Consider the following 24,008-nt stretch of genomic DNA (forward strand, 5'->3'; position numbering starts at 1 on the left):
ATGGCTACCCACTCCAGTGTTCTTGCCTGGAGAATTCCATGGACAGAGGAGCCTGATGGGCTATAATGTATATAATTATGAAACTCTGGCTGCAGGAGAAGGGACATGGGTTAGAAGCAAGTACTCAAAGAATATGAGGAATTTATTAGTGTTTTCTTTAAGCATCACTTGTAACAGAAAATGCAAATTTGCAGGATGCAAATTTACCCATGCTTTTACCCATTTACCCATAAATTTACCCATTTACCCATGCTTGGGTAATACCTATCACTCTGAATGATGTTAAACTAATCAGTCTTGTTAGAAGTGTGTATGTGATGGCTCCAGTCTATGATTTCTTGAATATTATCATCAGAATTAAAAATTATGCCTTAGAAACACAGAATATTTTCTTATAATGGTTCTTTAGCATTGAAACAATAATAAAGGGGTCACTTTAATTTATTTCATATTGACATGATAACTTGTCAGCTGGACAAATATGTATTTTTATAGGTCCAGAGTGTTTTAAATGCTTCTATTTTCCACTATCCAAGTAAGACTATTGTTTGAAACAAGAGTATACAGAAAAGATCTTCTATTTTGCCTATGTTACATATGAATTGAGATATATAGGAAATAGCTCTGACAAAAGGTATACCCAGGATGTAATAGGTAAATACAACAACAAATCCCAGAAAATCAAGTACTTTATTCCAACAGATACTGAAACATCTTATTAGGTAGATCTCTGCACCTCCCATGGCTGCCAATCATTTAAAGAAAAGCACGATTTAGGTCTGAAATAATTGTGCAAAAAGGAGCATACACACAGGGTAGAGACTGGAGAAAAGTTTCTATGCATTTAAATGGGTTTTTGTCAGATTTGGGACATTCATAGTTTCCTCTCAGTTGATTCTCCAAATGTAAAATAACTATGTCTGTATGGCTACTTCATGATATTTTTGTGGTATTCAGACAAAGTGATCTATTTAAAAACTATGTTTTAAAATTGTTTTAAAAACTAAAAACAGAGATATTCTATACTTTCTCAAATCTGAAACATACTCATCTCACTGGCAAGCTAACCAAATCCATGGACTACAAAGGCCATATGTAACAGAGTTTTATTGTTACTAGAATTTAGATCACTCTCTCCAGAGGACTTGTGGCAGGACTTAGGGGCAGATGACAGACTCTATAATGATGAACACAATAGATTGATTCAATTAATTCAGATAAGACAGTCAATTCAGTTTGATAAAACATCCAGATGAATCTCAATTTTGTACGAATCTCAATTTTCACTTTTTTTTTTTTTACAATAGGTACTTTTAAAGAAAAAAATTGCAACTGTTCAAAAATAAGTTTTTATCCTGGATAAATCTACATTTATCCTTCATCTTAATCTTCTGTGTGCATTTTAAACCATTTCTTTTACATTGGGTTTGGTTTAGATGAAGAAAAGTTCATTTGAAATTTCTTCCTCCTCACTTCTCCTCTTCCATTTAGGAGATTACAAACTAAATCAGTAGTTATCATAAATTCGATATCACTTCCGTGGATTCCCATTAGTTAAAAAAAAAAATCAAGTGACAATTGAGAACTGATTGATCTTGGCACTTCAGTCAATGACTGGACAGGATGTACATTCTCTGCCATTATGTTTGAGATTTGACTGAAGCAATAAGACCAACATGTAAAATAAAATACAAAAGGTGGACACCAAATGTAAATATGCTTGGAAAATATTCATGGTAAAGGAAAGCCAATGGGAGCTGAATGATAAATAAAAGGTTTCATGGAACAGGTTGTGTTTTTGGAGGCTAATATAAAAATTGCATACATTTTTAGAGAATTCAATTTAGTTAAATGTGCCTGCAAATGTTCAGGGTTTTAAAAGAATCTGGCCTATTTAAAAATAAAATCAGGATTTTGGCACACTTGCATGTTGACTCATTTGAGCTTCAAAAAACACTGTACTAAAATCATCTTACTGAAAAGAAGAAAAAAAGTAAAAACAGAGAAATTAAGTAACTTGCCCAATGCCCCATTGATAGTATATATAGAGATTCAAGCTCAAATATGTCAGCAAAGCCCATGACCCACCTACTGTTCCAGGATGCCTCTCAAGGAATACTGGGATCTCAAGAAGCATGGGCTGATTGAAGGAGAAAAGTAGAGCGATTAGGGTGCCACTTAGGGAACATATACATGTTTAATGCTCTTTGATTTCCAGAAGTCATAGTTGAGACTCATGTCAAATCTTCACTACTCATTAGTCTGAGGTATTACTCACCTTGGTCAGTATCATTTCAAGAGTTTGGTAAGAGTGACCCTTCCAGTGAGAGGCAGCAAGGATCACAGATGAGCAAGGAGTTATTGATGGTTTGTCAATTATTTCGTGAAGGATGGAAAATTCACTGAAGCTTTATCTTTTGATAAATTCATTCAAAATCTCATCTACAATTAGTATGATATGATATTGGACACAAAGCATATTTACTAAGAAAAGATGAACAGGTGCTGGAGGGTAGATTTTGTAACTCCAAACCAAACGCTAGTAGGACATATCATAGGAGGGCAGATCTGAAAGGCAGAATAAATATAGATGTGGAAGATTTTTTAGTAATTGTCCCAATTTGCTTGCACCCTTCTGCATCCATGTTTTTGGATAGTACCTTCCTACACTGGTTCTGTTCCTGGCCATGGTGCTTGCCTTGGCAGATGAAACAAGAGAAAATGTGACACAAGCAGAAGCCTGTGTTGCACGTGGAACCCTGAAAATACCCTGGTAGAAAGCCATTGCTAGCAGGCTGAAGGATGAGAGGATGAGATGTACCTGGCTGACAGCCTACTGAGCACCAAATATGTCAGAAATCCTAGATCATCCAGCCACCAGCTGGCTACAGTCCATAAGAAAGTCCAGCAGGAATCAACCAAGGAAACTGGCCAGAAGATGTGACCAGCCAATCCACAGAATCATAAAATAGCTGTTTATTCTAAGCCACTACGTTTTAGGGTAGTTTGTTACACAGCAAAAGTTAATCGATATGACAGAATACTATTTCAAGCAATGGGGGGAAAAACAAACAAAAGGTTACTACCTTTATTTAAGAGCACAGACCACCTGTTTCTTGTTTCCCAATAGAGACCTGAAAAATCAGAAGGCTTATACTGTAAAGAATAAATGGTGCGCCCATGCAGAAAGGACCTTGGAGAACTCAAAGAATACCACACTTCAGAATGGTAGGAGAACAGCAGAATTATTCTCATGCAACTAGTAGTAAAACAGAAAAACACCATGGGGCCTTAGGAAGTTCAATGCATCTTCTCTACACAAAATACATCTCATTTTAATTTCAGGGATGTGAAAAATTTGTGGCACATGAAGGCTCTTCTTACATGACACTTTTTAAAATTCATTAAATTCCTCATAATTAGGAATATGTTCTAGGCAATGAAGAAGAGTGCTCGTAGAAACTGTTTTCAAACTCTGCATGTTGGTTTTGTGTTGCAGAATACACAAAATGTCTACCACAATGAATGAGTCCATGACTGCAATAAGACCATTAAAAACAAAATGTAGGCATCATAAAAAGAAGTTGGAATTACAAATAAAATTGTTTTCAAACCTCACACAAAAAAACAGAGTTAAGGGAAAATTAACGAGATTTAGTTCTGTGTGTTTTCATAAGAGAAATCTCATTATCTCATAATCACTTGCTATAAGTTATGTGTATAATTATTTATGGACATGTATAATGCTCATCCATTCTAAGTCACCAACTACTTGAGTTAAATATTATAAAACAGGACATTACATATTGAAAAAATTGAAGTAAACTGAATTAAATATAGTTAAATATACTATAGTTTTTAGTTAAATATACATTGATTACCATAAAATCTGTATATATGTGAAAAATATAGTTAAATATAATTTTTCAGGTTTGCTTGCCAAGTTTGTTTGTCATGTTAGCCCTGAGAAAACATATTTCTTAAAACCACAAAGAAAATAATTCTATGGGAAAATGATTTATTTACCTGGATCTTCTATGGTTAAGTTCTTTATTAACCATTGAACGATATCTGACCCTAGAATAAGAAAAAAAGAAAACACAAATATATGTGAATATCTATATATGTTAACTTCATGAACATTTAACAGCACTCATAAGGGAAGGAATGTTTCTAATTGTTATAACAGATTAAGGATCAGCCACATACGAGGTGTTGAAAATAGTGTGAATACATTGTCTTCATTCAATGAGTCAAGTGCAAACTAGTCAATTATTAAATATGAAATGTTTAAACATAAAGATTCAATATACTAGTAGTGGAAAAAGTGATTCATTTATTTATTCACTTAATGAATGATTGCTGAGTATCTACTATGTTTTAAGCACAATTCTTAGTATGGCAAAGCCAATACTTTATAAGATGATACCTGTCTCATTTTTGGTTTGCCCCATCCATCCCTATATCTACTTTCAAGTCAACCAAAACGTGCTGTCAGTTTTTGAAACTCCTTTGTGTTTCAAGCCTTTATAGTACTATTCTCTTTGACTGAAAGGTCTTTCCACTATTTTTAAGACACTCAAGATTCATTTACACAGTAGAACTTCCCTTGATCCTCACCTTTGGCAGTGTGCGTGGAGAGCCTCACGCCAGTCAAAAGAAAAGCAGAGTAGTCAACATTTCTGCTAGTTGTGATCCAAGATTGAAAGGCCCTGAGCTAGTTCAGTGTACAAGAGAATTAGAACAATATTAGACTTGTGACTAATTAGGGCTGGAGTTGGCCAGTGGGAGAACTATGAGGACTCAAGGTTTCCAGTCCAGGAGCATGAACAGAATGGTAAAAATACGAGCAGAAATGGGAGATTCCAGAAGGGCAGATTAACCTAAGAGGTTCATTTCTGTTTAACTTTGGTTTTCAGTGTAATTCATTTCTACATAAAAAGATACAACAACAAAAAATATGTAATGTAAATAATCTATACACACTCAGTAAACTGCCTCAGTGCTGCATGGATGAAATTCTGTGTAATTCAAATTTCCATTTCTACCTCTCTTGGAGACTTGGTAGGGTTGTAGCCTACCCACCTGAGATCTAGTAAATGAGTGACATTAACAGTGGCAAATAATTTCAGTTGCTTAAAACAGAATGGGTCCAAATTAATTTTAAAATAAACTTGATTATCAAACTTGGCAATAATGTTTATGAAATTTCCTAAAATTTCATAAAATTTATGAAAACACTTACACCAAAAATAGACTTTAATAAGCACGCATTTTGAAAATATTGAATGTAATTTGTGCTCCTTCATAGCTGTTCCTTTGCCATTGATTTAAATGCATTTGAGAGGATGGATTCATCTAGATCCTAAAGAAAGCTCTGAGGAAATGAAGGACAGAAAACCATTCACAAGAGCACAGATATTGCAAAGTGTTGTGCCTAACTTGCCACTAACAGCCTAAGTTATCTTGAGGAGTAGTCTTCCCTTTTGAAAAAAGAAGAAACTCAGCTTTTCAAATATGTATGTAGTACAACTTGACCAATGTAGAATTTCAAGTACCTAAAACTTATTAGCTATCTCCAGGCACCCTGCTTATTTTTCATATTTGGGCACCTATTTAGGAAAATATATAAGCAGCCATTGGAAAATATCTATTCTTTTGAAGAGAGCCAAATATTGGTTCCAGGACTATAATTTTTTTCTTATTGTGAAAGATGATTCAAAATACCTTCAGAAAAAAGGTGTTTTGTTTTTTTTTTAAAGTTTTCTTCACTCTTCCTCCACCTCACTTCCCTGAACAGAAAGAAATGCAAAGAAGCCTAATTTTTGAAATTACATTTAATACAGGAAACAAGAAACTTATTTTCCTGGCCTGGTTTTTGGTTATTTCTGTCACAGAGGTAGTCTCAGTTCAGCATAAAAGAGCCAGTTTGATTGCTTAGTATAATTATAGTGGTTTTATTGTTGTGTGATCACCCAATATATTTATGGCTTTAAGTTAACACATTATGAATTATTATTTTATTGTTAAATGTATATGCATTCATCATATTCATCTATCAGGCACCTATGTTAGCAAGACCTTAACTCCCAGTTGAGAGAGTTAGAGATAGAGAAAGGAAGAAAAAAATTCCAGCATCTTATGGAATAAAAAGATTGAAAGAGAAATGTGTTACCATAGTCACATTAAGAACTGATTTCAATGGCTTTATAGCCAGGAGGGGTATAGGAAGGAATAGCACCTTTCTAGCAATTTCTAAGCTTTATCTTTAACATTAACAAATAAGTGGACAGATCTGCTAAAATTTTCATGCACAAATGTATATAGCTAGAATACTTACGAGTTTCATTTATCTTTATACTGAGGCCATCAGAGTAACCGGAGAAGGCAATGGCACCCCACTCCAGTACTCTTGCTTGGAAAATCCCATGGACGGAGGAGCCTGGTGGGCTGCAGTCCATGGGGTCGCTACAAGTCAGACACGACTGAGCGACTTCACTTTCACTTTTCACTCTCATGCATTGGAGAAGGAAATGGCAACCCCCTCCAATGTTCTTGCCTGGAGAATCCCAGGGATGGAGGAGCCTGGTGGGCTGCTGTCTATGGGGTCACACAGAGTCGGACACGACTGAAGCGACTTAGCAGCAGCAGCAGCATCAGAGTAACAAGTAGGATGTTTTATTTTTTTCTTTTAAATTGCATTAGAGCTATCAATTAGCTACAATGTTAAACTAGTTAAGAGATGTAACAGCATCTTATACCCTAAGAGATAAAAGTCACCCTTGTTGCTGCAGCTTCTGGAAAGCTTCGCCCTGATCTGTGCTTTTGTCTTGAAATCTTAGAGGCATCTATCACTTTTAGAGTTACAAAATTATGTGTTCTCTCTACTTAACAGAAGCAGCGTAAATTATATTATTGTAGAATCCCATCAGCTATGATTTGAAGTGAAAACAAGCAAACAAACAAGCAAGTGTTCCTCACACACTGCTCATAGTTCTCCACACGCCATACTGTTTCTTACTTCCACGACTGCTTATGCTATGCTGTCTCTTTTTCCTTCAGTTAATCCCAGCAGACTTCATCAAGTTCAGTTCATACATTAACTCCTTCAGGAAGCCTACTCTTCTCACCCTCACCTCACCTTACCAGGTAATGTCTTTCTCCTTTAAGATCTGTTAATATCCTCATCATTCATTACACTTGTCAATGGTTTTATTATCCTCTGTTAATTTTTGTCTGTCTTTCCCTTGCATCTTGAGTTCCTTGGAGGTCAGGGTGTGTGTTACTCATCCCTGGATCTAAAACACCCAGACCAGTGGCTGACATATAAAAGGTGATGAGCAAGTGTTAAAAGAATGAATGAACAAACAGCACGATTTCCCCCCTCATGACCTACTCTAAGGGAATTTATAAAACAAAGGCAGTGGTTATACAAAGATATTTGACTGGCACGTAGTTTTCAGCTACCATAACTTCTCTTCATAGTGATAATCTTCCCTTTCCAAGGCTATCACTTCAGGACTCCATCCATAATTAAAGAAAAAGAATCAAAGACATTTAGACATAAATATTATCTCTTCACCCATGCTATGGACTTGAGTAGTAAAGGGGCTTCCTCAAGACTGCTCCAATGCTGAGTGACAAGACCAGGACTAGGCTCTGTGCTGAGGCTACTGTATTTCCACTCAGGCCATATAGCCTCTCCAGATTACAGCACATCCCATCACAAGTGACAACTATAACTATCCCCACCCTGAAACTGAAAATGAAGTTCACCAAAAGAAAAATATTGTTAAATTTTCATAAATATGATATATGAGGACTTGTAAGCAACCAAAGACAGCAAGGAGATCAAACCAGTCAATCCTAAAGGAAAGCAATCCTGAATATTCATTGGAAAGACTGATGCTGAAGCTCAAACTCCAATACTTTGGCCAGCTGATGCAAAGAACTGACTCACTGGAAAAGACCTTGATGATGGGGAAGACTAAAGGCAGGAGAATGGGACTACAGAGGACGGGATGTTTGGATGGCATCACTGATTCAATGGACATGAGTTTGAGCAAGCTCTGGGAATTGGTGATGGACAGGGAAGCCTGTCATGCTGCAGTCCATGGGGTTGCAGAGTCGGACACGACTGAGCAACTCAACTAAGTGACTAAAGCAACCAAAATGTTACAGCTTTGATTTGTACCTTTAACAAAACAAAAATCTTCTTTTAATAATTTCTGATAGAGATTTTAATGAAAAACTTTAGCTCTCAATGATAAGGAAAGGGTTCCAAATATTCCTGAGGCAAAGACACTGACCTTTATAGTATTTTTCTTTCAGGAAAATAAGTAGGCACTTTGCACTGTCTAAATACCTTTTCTGAATCCTCAGAACCACACAGACACAGTCCTGGCAATATGAATATACCACAAGCAGTCCATGTTTTTGATTGGTTAAGTATTCTCAGGATCTCTCAGTAAATATTTTCTTTTGTTGTTGTCCAACTCTTTGTGACCTCATGGACTGTAGCCCATTGGGCTTCTCTGTCCATGGGATTTTCGAGAGAAGAATACTCAAATGGGTTGCCATTTCCTTCTCGAGGGGATCTTCCCAACCCAGGGATTAAACCTGGGCCTCCTACATTGCAGGTGGATTCTTTACCGCTGAGTCACCAGGGAAGCCCCTCAGTAAAGATAACATCCTATATATCTGGAAAATATTTTTTCAACATTTTACTTGTTTCCCTGAATTAGGAACAACAAATATTTATCATCATCATTAAATAGTATGTAATGCACATTTACTGAGTTTCTTTGAAAATCTTGTTCTAGACCTATAGTTCTAGGGATGAATAGGAAAGAATGTGGAATGAAGCAGATTTATTCTTCTGTGAGAACCTTGAGGGAAGACAGGATGTCATAATACTCACTTTCCCTCAATCTCTTCAAAGTGCTACAACACAGGTCATTGTTAAATATTTACTGGAGGTATAGCTTTGCTGTTTATAGACATGTACTTTTTGCACAACAGACCCCAAACACTGAAAAATTGGCTCTAACAGTAATTACCATCCAATATTTAATGACACCCCTGTGTATCTCTGTCCTAACTTTTAAAATTCTTCATGCAAAAAAAAATTGTCAGTTTTATTTTTAAAACTGCAGAATTTCATAAGATTTAAACAAATAAGGGTTTTTTTTTTGTAAGCTGACATATTACCCATTTGCAAAGCTGAAAGAATTAACTGATTCCTTAATCTTTAAAATAAGTGATTGCTAATATCTAAAAAACAGGGCTTTCCAGGTAGCGCAGGGGTAAAAAATCCACTTGCCAATGCAGGAAACACAGTTTTGATCCCTGGGTCGGGGAGATCCCCTGCAGTACAATATGGCAACCCACTCCAGTATTCCTGCCCGGGAAATCCCATGGACAGAGGAGCCTGATGGACTACCATCCATGGGGTCACAAAGAGCCAGATATGACTTAGCAACTAAACAACAGCAACCTTGGACCAAAGAGAAAGGATACATTTGGGCTTCAAGGAAAAATGGAAACAGGACTCTGATGACACGAGAGTTCCTCATGGTTCCTCCCTGGATATATTTCTCTCTAAAAAAGAGCCTCTGCTGTTTCTCACCTGCAAGGTGGATCATGAGGGCTCATAGTTTCTGGGTTTACATCTCCTTCATTAAAGGTATCAAGAAGTTTGAGGCTAAAATTTTGTAGGCACAACTCTTAACTTCTCATGGTGGGGGGGTGGGGTCTAAGTTTGGGGAAGGAACTGATTCCTGCATCAATCAACTGTGGCAAGAAAAGTGAGATCATAAACATTGGTATGCTGGTTGGAGGCATATACAAAACACTGGCCAGAAATTTGAGTACTTGGCAGACAAAACAACAGGTTAAACCACAGCTTCCTTCAGTTCTTTAGTATTTATATTTCCATCAGAAAAAAAGAGGAGAAGAAGGAGGTAGAGCTCAAAAGCATGTCAAATTGTGAATGAAATGAGCATGTTATTCTGCTTTGTTATAAATACAAATGTGTTCTGTTCTATGAAGTTATTATATTCCTGAAAGGCAGAGTATGAATACAGCTTTGTGTGTGTGAATAAGGCCACACTTTATGTGCAATAAAAGAGTTATGCAGAGTGAGCGGAGCGGAGGGCTGCGGACCACAGTAGGTCATGCAGAGGACCCAAGACATGGTGGTTACTAATAGACTTCCCACAGTACTTCTTCATTCCATGTGTACTCCTACAATGGCAGTGAGCGTCACAGCTTCCCTTGAACCTCATTTGGGTGGTGCTAGTGGTAAAGAACCCACCTGCCAATGCAGGAGAGTGCCCCCCTGCTCGTCTTTAGCCGGATGTTATATAGCTATTAGCAGTCTACTAATTAGAGAAAGGAATGGCAGCAGGCCCCTCACCCACAAGCTACACAGAGATAACCATGGCACCAGATATGAATTCTGATCACATCGAATCTGGAGATATGTCTTTGCATTAAAGTCCTAATAACTATGTGAATTGATTTCACTGCCATGGAATGTTTTCATATCTATTGAGGATTTACTTCATTATTTCGGTCATACTTGTTTAATTTTCTGTCTTACAGTTTTGTTCATAGATCAAAGCTATTAAAAATTGAAAATGACATTTGAAATGGTAAAAAAAAAGAGTTATGCAAAAGAACTTCATGGTATATATGCAAAGAAATTCACTGGGGTGTTTGTATATAAGTGTGTATCTTTTTAAGGAAATTATTTTCTAAAATGAATAACATCCAGTTGAGTATTGTTATGTCTGGTTTTTTACATGTCAGCTTCATTTAGAAAAGATCATCCAGTTTTTATAGAATTAAAATTACTTCTGGTCACAGTTTGAAACTGGATTGAAGTTATAATAGCACATCTCCCAATTTTCCAGACCTACTAACATCCCTGACATCCAGAGACCATTGGGAGAGTATTAATCAAAATAGTACATTTGCTAAATTTTTGCTTTTGCTAAATCTGAAACACATTTTACGCCTTGGTCTACAACACTTTAAAAAGGTAGCAAAAAGGACATTTAAATGCATTTGTAGATGAGATGGCAAAAACAAATTATGAGGTTGATTACATTTTCTTTTCAGGTTCTTACTCAGAGTTCTATGGCCCTTGAACAAAAGTAGAATCATAGAAAATACTGGTCTTTCTAAAACATAACCTGAACCAGCAAATTAAAGAGACAAAAGCCCAAATATTCATACCAAGTACTAATAGTATGCACTGAAGACAGCACAGTGAAAATAAGTGGGAGTTATGGAGGTAGAGGTCCCTGGTTGTTTTTTAAGCAGATATTTAATCAAGACCATGGGAATTTATCTAGATTTTTAAACTTTGCTGTGTAACTTCCATAAACCATAATAAGATCTCTTTAGACACAAAGCAAGGATAACGTATGTGTCTTTTCAATGCCTAAGCTTTAAAGATAGCCTGCAAAAACAAGAAGGCAGTATAAATGACTATAATGAGGGGATAAAAGGAAATCAAAACGATCTTAAGAACTGTTTCTCACCCTGTCCCAGAGCTCAAGATAATTACTGATCAACCAGAAAAGCTTTTTCCAAATCGTGTACTGAAAAACACCAATATGTTTCTTATTTGGGATGGCGAGAGTAAGTGTGGGAAATGCTGCTTGACCTATCAATTAGAAGAGTTGTCAAAATCTCCAGCTGTAATAAAGTAGTTGTCTATTTCCTTTTTCAGTTCTGTCCATTTTTGGTTGGTGCATTGTGATGCTCTCTTTTTAGGTATAAACACATTTAAGTTTGTTACATCTTCTTAAGAGAATTAAACTCTCTATTTACTACCTTTCTTGATTTTGATATGTTTCCTTGTAATGAATATAATATTTCCTTATAATGTTTAATGTGAAATTAACAGAGCTACTCCTACTTTCCGTTGATTAAACTATGTTTAATGTTACTTTCTGGGAGAGAGTATTTAGTTGGGGTATGATTTTTTGTCCATTGTTCTAACTTTTGTCTTTTAATTGGTGTTACCAAATTTAATATAACTACTGATATGTTAATATATGCCATTTATTTTTCATTTTCTAGTTTATTTACATTATTTTCTTGTCTCTATGTTCTTTTTTTCTGTCATCCTACGGGTTGTATTATCATTTCTTAAGAATTTCATTTTGATTTATCTAAGTTGTTTTGCAGAAAAGACCTTCACAACCCAGATAATCATGATGGTGTGATCACTCACCTAGAGCCAGACATCCTGGAATGTGAAGTCAAGTGGGACTTAGGAAGCATCACTATGAACAAAGCTAGTGGAGGTGATGGAATTCCAGTTGAGCTATTTCAAATCCGAAAAGATGATGCTGTGAAAGTGCTGCACTCAATATGCCAGCAAATTTGGAAAACTCAGCAGTGGCCACAGGACTGGAAAAGGGCAGTTTTCATTCCAATCCCAAAGAAAGGCAATGCCAAAGAATGCTCAAACTACCGCACAATTGCACTCATCTCACATGCTAGTAAAGTAATGCTCAAAATTCTCCAAGCCAGGCTTCAGCAATACGTGAACCGTGAACTTCCAGATGTTCAAGCTGGTTTTAGAAAAGGCAGAGGAACCAGAGATCAAATTGCCAACATCCGCTGGATCATCAAAAAAGCAAGAGAGTTCCAGAAAAACATCTATTTCTGCTTTATTGACTATGCCAAAGCCTTTGACTGTGTGGATCACATAAACTCTGGAAAATTCTGAAAGAAATGGGCATACCAGACCACCTGACCTGCCTCTTGAGAAACCTGTATGCAGGTCAGGAAGCAACAGTTACAACTGGACATGCAACAACAGATTAGTTCCAAATAGGAAAAGGAGTACATCAAGGCTGTATATTGTCATCCTGCTTATTTAACTTATATGCAGCGTACTTCATGAGAAACGCTGGGCTGGAAGAAGCACAAGCTGGAATCAAGATTGCCGGGAGAAATATCAACAACCACAGATATACAGATGATACCACCCTTATGGCAGAAAGTAGAGAAGAACTAAAGAGCCTCTTGATGAAAGTGAAAGAGGAGAGTGAAAAAGTTGGCTTAAAGCTCAACATTTAGAAAACTAAGTTCATGGCATCCAGTCCCATCACTTCATGGCAAATAGATGGGGAAACAGTGGAAACAGTGGCTGACTTTATTTTTCTGAGCTCCAAAATCACTGCAGATGGTGACTGCAGCAATGAAATTAAAAGATGCTTACTCCTTGGAAGGAAAGTTATGACCAACCTAGAAAGCATATTGAAAAGCAGAGACATTACTTTGTCAACAAAGGTCCATCTAGTCAAGGCTATGGTTCTTCCAGTGGTCATGTATGGATGTGAGAGTTGGACTATGAAGAAAGCCGAGTGCCGAAGAATTGATGCTTTTGAACTGTGGTGTTGGAGAAGACTCTTGAGAGTCCCTTGGACTGCAAGGAGATCCAACCAGTCCATCCTAAAGGAGATTACTCCTGGGTGTTCACTGGTAGGACTGATGTTGAAGCTGAAACTCCACTACTTTGGCCACCTGATGAGAAAGCTTACTCATTTGAAAAGACCCTTATGCTGGGAAAGACTGAGGGCAGGAAGAGAAGGGGACGACAGAGGATGAGATGGTTGGATGGCATCACTGACTCAATGGACATGGGTTTGGGTGGACTCTGGCAGTTGGTAATGGACAGGGAGGCCTGGCGTGCTGCGGTTCATGGGGTTGCAAAGAGTCAGACATGATTGAGTGACTGAACTGAAGTTGTTTTGAGGGTATCATTTTGTATAGCATTTCATAGTTGATGCCAAAATTACAGTACATATACATAACATCACAACTTCTGGTAGCACTATCATTTTACCAGTTTTATAAAGGATAGAAACCTCATATTCCTTTATGTCCCTTTAATCTCCAGTTTGTAATATTTCTTAAATATTTATTCTATATACTTTTAGAAGCATATCAGACTTTCCTATATTTTTTTCTTCAGCAATGAAATTATTTAGAAAACCAAAGAGCAGAAGGAAAACCTATTTCATTTTCCTACTTATTTACTTAGGCTTCTCTGTTGACTCAGTGGTAGAGTATGCCTGCCAATGTAGGAGATGCTGGTTCAATTCCTGGGTCAGGAAGATTCCCTCGAGAAGGAAATGACAACCCACTCCAGTATTCTTGCCTGGGAAATCCCATGGACAGAGCAGCCTGGAGGGCTACAGTCTATGGGGTCGCAAAGAGTCAGACATGAAAGCGACTAAACAACAGCAAAAACATATTTGCTTACCATGTTTTTCTTTTTTTTCTGTTGTTTCAAGCTTCCTTCATTACTTCCTTTTAATTTAGAAAATTTCCTTTAGTCATTCTGTTAGACTAGGTCAGCTTGTGAAAATTCTCTTAGTTTTCATTCATCTGAGAATGTTTTATCTTCCCTTTATTCCTCAAGGAAATGATCGCTGGGCACAGGATTCTGGGTTGACAATTCTTTTCTTACAGTATTTGAAAATATCATGCCATTTCTTTCTGTTTCCTGATGAGATATCTGTTTTCATTTGAATTATTTTTCCATTAAAGTATCATTTTTCTTTGACAGCTTTCAAAAATCCCTTTTGTTATCTGAAATTTAATTATGATATGTCTTAGTGTGGATTTCATTGATTTTTATGTACCCTATTTTAGACTAGGTTTATGTCTTGTCATATATTTGGGAAATTTTTAGCCATTATTTCTTTGAGAGCTTTTTTTAATCCTCACCTTGTTTCTCCTTTTCTTTCAGAACTCCGATGACACAAATGTTGGCTCTTTTGTTACAGTTTCACAAGTGTCAGGGGTTGTGTTCATTTTTGTCAATCTATTGTCTCTCCGCTGTTCAGATTAGGGAATTTCTATTATTCTATCTTCTATTTTAGTGAATCTTCCCTCTGTTTCATCCATTCTTCAGTCAAGCACATCCACTGAGCTTTTTCATTTGTTATTGTATTTTTCAGTTTTAAAATTTCTGCTTGGTGTTCCTTTATATCTTATATTTCTTTGCTAAGAATTTGTTTGTTTTCTGAGCATTTCCAGTGGGTTTTTTTTTGTCGTTGTTCAAAAACGTTCACTACTATTCATTGAAAAAGTTTTATCAGAGCTGCTTCAAAATCTTTGTAAGATAATCTAACATCTCTGTCATCTCAGTGTTGGCATTATTGATGGTTTTTCATTAAGCTTGAGATATTCCTGGCTCTAGATGTAGAAAGTGCTTTCCTTAATTGAAATCTGAACCTGTTTATATTATGAGACTCTGGATTTTATTTAAACTTCTGCTGGTTTTCTCGGACACTGCTTCTGCTAGGGGAAAGGGTTGGTTTTTTTGTTACTGTCAGGAGGAGGTAGAAATATGACACTGCAGAGGGGTAGCCTGGTTGCCACTGACTGACAGTCAAAGTCCTGATCCTCCACTAGGTTTCCCCTGATACCACTGTGGAGGGGAGATGCAGGGTGCCTTTAGACTACCAGGTGGGTGTGGTTAGCCATTGACAGCAGGGCTGGAGGAAGGAACCTCTTTACTGGCCAGTGGGGATGAAATTCCAGGTTCCCTGCTTGGCCTTCTCTAACACCACACCAGTGTCAGCATGAGATTACTTCATTACATCCACACATGGATAGAAATCTAGGCTCTCTATCTGGCCTTTGCTAGTATGGTTGAGATTGGGGCTATAGCTTTTCCTGTGGTGCTTCGCTGGAATGAAGCAATTATTATATAAAAGCTACCTACCTACTCACTAGGTTGTCCTTTTCCTAATCCTTTGGCTGGAATGCATGGACCTAATTGGTGGTTTTCTCTTCTGGTTTTTGTCTATGCATGCATGCATGCTGCATTGCTTCAGTCATGTCAGACTTTTTGAGATCCTGCGGACAGGTTTCTCTGTCCGTGGGATTCTCCAGGCAAGAATACTGAAGTGGGTTGCCATTTCCTCCTTCAGGGGATCTTCTCGACCCAGGGATCAAACCCGCATCTGACGACTCCTGCACTGGCAGACCAGTTCTTTATCACTATGGTCATCTGGCAAGCCCTTTTTTCTGCCTATACCCACTAACATTTCTGGGTTGTTGACCTTTTCCACTTCAAGTCTGAGATGTATGAAGCAAACATATAACCCAGGGAACTCATACCTATGTCATTCCTAGGTTCCTGAGTTCTCATAGCCTAATTTGTTCTGTCTACCTCTCAGAATGTTACATTTTTTCCATATATAGTGACCAGGGTTTTTAGTTGTACTTACCAGGAAGAATAAGTAGAAATATATGTAATCCATTTTCCTGAAAGTAAGCACTTCAGCATATGTTTTTTTAATGGTTACATTATGAATGCAAGTTTCCTAGAATAAAGATACTTTTAATTTTACCATTCTCACCAAAGCATTCTCTTGGAAAAAAAAAAAACTGAAAACTGTCAAACCTTAGCTCTCCATAGTTTACAACATTCTTTATTATAGTGTTCATCTAAATTTATGCAGAGTATAAAGAAAGCTGAGTGCCAAAGAATTGATGCTTTTGAACTGCGGTGTTGGAAAAGACTCTTCAGAGTCCCTTGGACAGCAAGGAGATCAAATCAGTCAATCCTAAAGGAAATCAGTTCTGAATATTCAATGGAAGAACTGATGCTGAAGCTGAAACTTCAATACTTTGGCCACCTGATGCAAAGAACTGACTCACTGGAAAAGACCTTGATGCTGGGAAAGATTGAAGGAGGGAGGAGAAGGGGATGACAGAGGATGAGATGGTTGTATGGCATCACTGACTCGATGGACATGAGATTCAGCAAGCTCCAGGAGTTGGTGATGCACAGGGAGGCCTGGTGTGCTGCAGTCCATAGGGTCGCAAAGAGTCGGACACGACTGAGCGACTGAACTGAAGTGAACTGAACTGAATTAAAGCACTTTATCCACCCTATGAAAGAGTTATAAAAATAAGTAACATAATTATCCTAACTTTTATCATAAAATTTTTTATTAGAATCATGGAAAATTAAGTGTTCTTCAACGTATCTCCTGTTTTATTATAGTTCACTTTCTCATTTCACAACTTATTATAATACAGGCTAGTAAGGTGTGATACAGGCTAGACATAGATTTTTTTAAAAGACATATAATACTATAACTTTGTTTGACAAGTTCTCATATTTCAATAAAAAATCAGTTCATAGACTTATTAACTCAACATGATCTTTTTTAAGTCAGAATTTGTATTATAAGTCCACAATGGTCAGAGTATGTTTATTGGTTACTGGTTTTCTGCTTCATTTTCTTGAATAAAATCATGCTATAACTTTAAACCAGTGGAAATGGAGGTGATACCAAATTGGCAAATGAATCCTTGTCTACTCTTTCTATTTCAGCTTTTCACTCGTACTCTTTTTATCACCTTTATTAGGTCAAATTTCTACAATCCATTTAATAGATTTACTTTTGATTCATTCCTTCAGAAGACTGTCTTTCACCTTTCTTAATATGTCAATTCTATTCATTCTCTTGAAGTTTAAAATCTGGTTGCATATTATTCAATTACTAAGTTACTTAATTATATGTAACATGCCTACAGTCCAAGTGCTTACTTCTCTATTAAAATTTCATGCTTCTCTCTCAAGGTCTCAGTATGATGTAAATAGAAAATACATTTTAAGCATTTTACACAGTCTAGCCAGGATGGCCACTTCATAAATGGTAGTTTCGGAAAGACTGTAATGGGGCAGGTCCTGTTCTAGGAAAACAGCAGTGAACAACATTCCTGGTTCTTATATTCTGATGAGGATAGACAGAAAATAAGCAAACAAATATGTAAATATGTCAGGTGATGATAATTGCAGCAGTAAAAATAAGAGTGTAATGAGGCAAGAAGCCTGATGTTGAGGGTGGGTGGCATGCTACTATCTTTCACAGAGTAGTCAGTGAAGACATCTCTGGTAAAGTATGGTTTTAGTATAGATCTGAAGAAACTAAGTGAAAGTCACTCAGTCTTGTCTGACTCTTTGTGACCTATGGACTATACAGTCCATGGAGTTCTCCAGGCCAGAATACAGGAGTAGATAGCTTTCTCCCTTCTCCAGCGGACCTTCCCAACCCAGGAATCAAACTGGGGTCTCCTGCATTGCAGGCAGATTCTTTACCAACTGAGCTATCAGGGAAGGAACTAGTGAGATAAATTACACAGATATATGGGGTAAAATATTCCAGACAGAGAAAATGAATTCTGAGGCCCAAAGCTAGAATTCTTCTTGAGCTATTAGAGAAGCAGCACAAAGGTAGGTACAGCTGGAACAGAGTCAGTGACGTTAAAAGCAAGTGGATATGAGGATAAACAGGTCATTTCCATTTCCAGAAACATTAAATCTTCCAAGACTGAATGACAGAGATATAGACAATCTGAACAAACTAATTACTAGTAGTAAAATTTATTTAACAATAAAAAAAATCCAAGCAAACAAAAGTCCATAACTGGACAACATCATTGGGGAATTCTACCAAATATATAAAGAAGAGTTAATACCTATTCTTCTCAAGCTATTTCAGAAAACTGAAGAGAAGAGAACACTCCCAAAGTCATTCCACAAGGCCACAATTACCTTGACACCAAAACCAGATAAAGAACCTTAAAAAAAAAAAAGAGAAAATTACAGGCCAATATATCTGAGGAATACGCATGGAAAAATCCTCAACAAAATATGAGCATTCCTAATTCAACAATATATAAAAAGCATCATACACCATGATCAAGTGGTTTTTCCCAGGGATGTAAGAATAGCCTAATATCCATTCATCAAACTCTGTCATATAACACATTAACAAAGGGAAGGGTAAAAATCACATAATAGTCTCAACAGACACAGAAAAAGCATTCAACAAAATTTAATATTCATTCATGATAAAAACTCTCATCAAAATTGGTATAGAGTGAGAATATCTCAACACGATAATAGCCATTTATACAAACCCACAAGTAATATCATACTCAACAGTGAAAAGCTTAAAGTTTTTCCTCTAAAATCAGAAATATGGTAAGGATGTCCATTATCACCACTTCTATTTAATATAGTATTGAAAGTCTTAGTCACAGCAATCAGACAAGAAAAGGAAATAAAACGCATCCAAAGTGGAAAGGAAAAAGCAAAATGATCAGCATTTCTAGATGAAATAATACTATATAAAGAAGACCCAAAACTCTCTACCAAAAGACTAATCAATGAATTCATTAAATTGCAGAATACAAAATTAATATACAAAATTCTTGCTTTTCTATATACTAATAATGAACTATCAGAAGGAGAAAAAGTAAGAAAATACTCCAATTGAAAATCATCAAAAGAGTTAAATACCTAGGAATAAACTTAACCAAGTTTAAAGATCTATATTCTGGAAACTATAATACATAGGTAAAAGCAATTGGAAGAAATGGAAACACACCCTGTGTTCATGTGTTGGAAGAATTAACATGATTAAAACATCCATATTATCCAGAGTACAAATTTAATGCAATTCCTGTCATGACATCCCTACTCATGATATTTTTCACAAAACTAGAACAAATTATCCTAAACTTCATATAACCAAAAAAGACCCAAATAGCTAAAGCAGTATTGAGAAAAATGAGCAAAAATGGATATATCATGCTCCAGTACTACAAAGCTACAGTATTTGAAAATGGCACAAAAAAACACACAGAACACTGAAAAAGAATACAGAGACGAGAAATAAACAAACTCACGCACTTATGTTCAATTAATCTCTAGTAAAGGAGGTAAGACTATACAATGTATAAAAGACAGTTTCTTCAATAAATGGTGCTAGAAAGACTGAACAACTACATGTGAAAGAATAAAGTTAGAATATTTCTCTTACACCATATACAAAAATAAGCTCAAAGTAAATTACCTAAATGTAAGAGCTGAAACCATAAAATTCCTGGAAGACCCAACAGAACTCTCTCTGACATAAATTGTAGCAATATTTTTTATTCTTCTGTACCCTAAGGCAAAAGAAACAAAAGCAAAAATAAATAAACAGGACCTATTTAAACTTAAAAGCTTTTTCACAGCAAAGGAAACAATCAGCAAAACAAAAAGACAACCTACTAAAATGGGAGAAAATGTTTCTAAATGGTATGTCTGATAAGGGCAGCCAACATAGAAGCATCTCAATACATAAGGCGAAAAATTTTATATAACCAGAAAAGGGAAAACTGACAGGAACACAATAATAGAGGAGGAATTTGATACCTCACTTGTACCAGTGGACAGAATATATAGACATAAAATAAATGAGGAAAAACAGTTTTAAATGACAGAATAAATCAGAGAGGCTTAATTGATACCTAAAGGATATTCGATCAGAAAGCAGCAGAATACACTTTCTTCTCAAGTGTACACGGAATATTCTCCAGGACAGATCACATTTGAGACACAAATCAAACCATGGTAAACTTAAGAAAACTGAAATCATATCAAGTAGCATTTCTGACCACAACATTACAAGATTAGAAATGTTGATATATGGCAAAAACCATCATAACATTGTAAAGTAATTATTCTCCAATTAAAATTAATTAATTAAAATAAATAAAAAAGAAATTAATTACAGGAAAAAAACCTGTAAAATAACATAAGCATATGGAGGCTAAACAATATGCTACTAAATAACAAAGAGACCAGTGAAGAAATCAAAGGGAACTAAAATGTAGAAACAAATGGCAATGAAAACACAATTACCCAAACCCTGTGGGACGCAGCAAAAGCAGTCCTAAGAGGGAAATTCATAGCAGTTCAATCCTACCTCAAGAAACAAGAAAAACTCAAACAAACTAAACCTTATACCTAAAGCAACCAGAGAAAGAAAAACAAGCAAACCCAAAGTTAGTAGAAGGAGAGAAATTATAATGAAATAGAATTTTTAAAAAATACCAAAAATCAATAAAACTAAAAGCTGGTTCTTTGAGAATATAACAAAATTGACAAACCTTTAGACAGACTCATCAAGAAAAAAATGACAGCACTCAAAATAATGAAAGGAGAAATGAAAAAGGAGAAATTACAACCGACACCACAGAAATATAAAGGATCATAAGAGTCTACCACAAGCAAGTACATGCCAATAAAATGGCAAACTTGGAAGAAATGGACAAATTCTTATTTAAAAGGTACAGCCTTCGACGACTGAACCAAGAAGAAATAGAAAATATAAACAGATCAATTACAAGTAATGAAATTGAAACTGAGATGGAAAATCTTCCAACAAACAAAAGCCCAAGATCAGGTGACTTCATAGGCAAATTCTATAAAGCATTTAGAGAAGAACTAATAACTATTCTTTTCAAACTCATCCAAAAATTAGCAGAGGAAGAAACACGCCCAAGTTCATTCTATGAGGGCACCATCACTCTGCTACCAAAACCAGATGAAGAGCTAAAAGAAAAAATTTAAAGACTAATATCACTGATGAATATAAACGCAAATATCCTCAACAAAATACTAGTAAACATGATCAAACAAAACATTAAAAGAATCAGACATGTTCAGTTCAGTTCAGTCGCTCAGTCATGTCCGACTCTTTGCGACCCCATGAACCGCAGCACGCCAGGCCTCCCTGTCCATCACTAACTCCCTAAGTCCACCCAAATCCATGTTCATTGAGTCGGTGATGCCGCCCAGCCATCTCATCCTCTCTCGTCCCCTTCTCCTCCTGCCCTCAATCGTTCCCAGCATCAGGGTCTTTTCCAATGAGTCATTACTCAGCCATAAAAAAGGAATGAAATAATGCCATTTGCAGCAACACTGATGGACCTAGAGACTGTCATACTGAGTGAAGTGAAATAGAGAAAGGCAAATATCATATGATATCGTTTATGTGCAGAATCTTAAAAAAATGGTATAAATAAACATATTTACAAAATAGAAACAGAGTCATAGATACAGCAAACAAATTTATGATTACTGGGGGGAGGAAGCTTGGGGAGGGATAAATTGGGAAATTGGGACTGACATACACATACTACTATATATAAAGTAGATGACTAATAAGGACTTAGTGTATAACACAGGGAACTCTAATCAATACTTTGTAATGGTGTATATGGGAAAGGAATCTAAAAAAGAATGGATACATGGATATCTATAACTGATTCACTTTACTCTACATCTGAAACTAATACAACATTGTAACTCTACTCCAATAAAATTTTTTTAAAAATTCAGTTCCTCCTTGTCACACTAGTCACACTTTAAGTGCTTAATATCCTCATGTGGCTAGTGGCTACTGTACTGGAACTGCAGACACTGAACATTTACATCACTACAGAAAGTCTAATGGAGCGCACTGGTCCAGATATTAAAGTATTATAAGAACAATTATCTAAATATGTATGTGTTTTCACAGGCTAAACCTTATTTTTCAAATGAGATTATGCATGTGAAAGTAAACAGCACAGGGTCTAACACAATATAAAGCCATGTGACAACAACAAAAATGTGTTGGTATCTCTTCCACTAAAGCTGGAAGGAACATTTCCATGTAGTAAGAGTAAGAAAAAAATCAAGGGAATTCAAAAAATTGTTCCAAACTGAAAATAAAAGAAGCTCAAATCAGCTTACAGCAGAAGAAACTTATATTACTTAAAAAGTAGAATAGTAAGGATAAAAACTTTCTAAACAAGATACAAAATCAAGAAGCTATAAAATAAATGACTGAAAGATGTGAATTTTTAAAATTAAAAAATTCTATACAAAAAAAGAAAGACATATAAACAAAGTAATAAAAAGGACAATTGTGAAGTTTTGTAATCAATTTTGAAAAGGACATATTTCTTCCATGTTTTCTTCTCAGAACTCATCATCTTGATGTTACATTTTATATTTATTAACACTAGATTTATGGGTGTTTGTCTTCAACCCCAAGTAAAATGTTAGATCCATGCAGATAAGCCTGTGATCTGCCTTGTTCATGATTGTACCTTTAGTGCCTCAAGTAGTTTTGGCATACGATAAGAATTCAATAAACGGTGATGAATGAATGGATGAATATAAATTTAAAACTTTGAGAAAATAACAGCGATAAGCAACTGAACAGCAAAGCGGGCAGAAATGTGAATAAGATATTCACTAAAAATTAAATGGAAATAGTCCATATTAAATAATAAATAATCTCACTCATATATAAATAAATTCTAGTTAAAACAATATATACATAAAATTTATACTCAATACATTGGCAAAATGGAAAAAATATTTTATAATGCACCTAGTTCTAGGGAACTAGAACTTTTATACACTAATTAGAGTTCAGTCCCTTTGTACAATAATTTTGTAAAATTTATTAAATTATAGCTATCTATATAGCTGTCACAGTGACAGACTTTATTTTCTTGGGCTTCAAAATCACTGTGGACAGTGACTGCAGCCACTAAATTAAAAGTTGCTTGCTCCTTGGAAGAAAAGTTATGACAAACCTAGACAGCACATTAAAAAGCAGAGACATCACTTTGACAGCAAAGGTTCATATGGTCAAAACTATGTTTTTTCTGGTAGTCATGTATGGATGTGAGAGCTTGACAGTAAGGAAGGCTGAGCGCTGAAGAATTGATGCTTTTGAACTGTGGAGCTGGAGAAGACTCTTGAGAGACCCTTAGACAGCAAGGAGATCAAACCAGTCAATTCTAAAGGAAATCAATCCTGAATATTCATTGGGAGGACTTATGCTGAAGCTGAAGACTACTCCAATCTTTCACTACTGGCTCAAATTTCTCAACTGCTATGAGCTTGCTCAAAATGAGTGAAAAATAAAGAAGCTTAAGTTAACTAAAACTTACAGTCCTGCTTTACTGAGGTATAATTTATATGCACTAAAATATCTCTATTTCAACTATAAACTTTAGTAAGTTCTGATAGATGTAACTACAATTAAGACAGAACATTTTCATCATCGTATTAACTGAAATACCCTCATGATCACTTTTGGATAGGACAATCCCTTCTCCAG

The 24,008-nt window shown here is 35.9% G+C and overlaps 1 protein-coding gene across 13 annotated transcripts in view; it reads right to left on the minus strand.

Annotated features, from left to right (window-relative positions):
* Positions 1-24,008, minus strand: part of RGS7 (regulator of G protein signaling 7) — a 467,979-nt gene that overhangs the window by 128,698 nt on the left and 315,273 nt on the right. For 11 of the 13 annotated variants that reach the window (XM_081485629.1, XM_081485632.1, XM_081485636.1 and 8 more), the window contains one exon: positions 4,027-4,077. The exons of the other annotated variants lie outside the window; for them this stretch is intronic. In XM_081485629.1, coding sequence (XP_081341755.1) covers positions 4,027-4,077 — 51 coding nt within the window. The remainder of the gene's footprint in view (positions 1-4,026; positions 4,078-24,008) is intronic. 13 annotated transcript variants of the gene reach the window in all.

The sequence above is a fragment of the Giraffa tippelskirchi genome, chromosome 5 (genome assembly GCF_054371585.1).
Source record: "Giraffa tippelskirchi isolate mGirTip1 chromosome 5, T2T-mGirTip1v1.2.pri, whole genome shotgun sequence".
Lineage (NCBI taxonomy): Eukaryota > Metazoa > Chordata > Mammalia > Artiodactyla > Giraffidae > Giraffa > Giraffa tippelskirchi.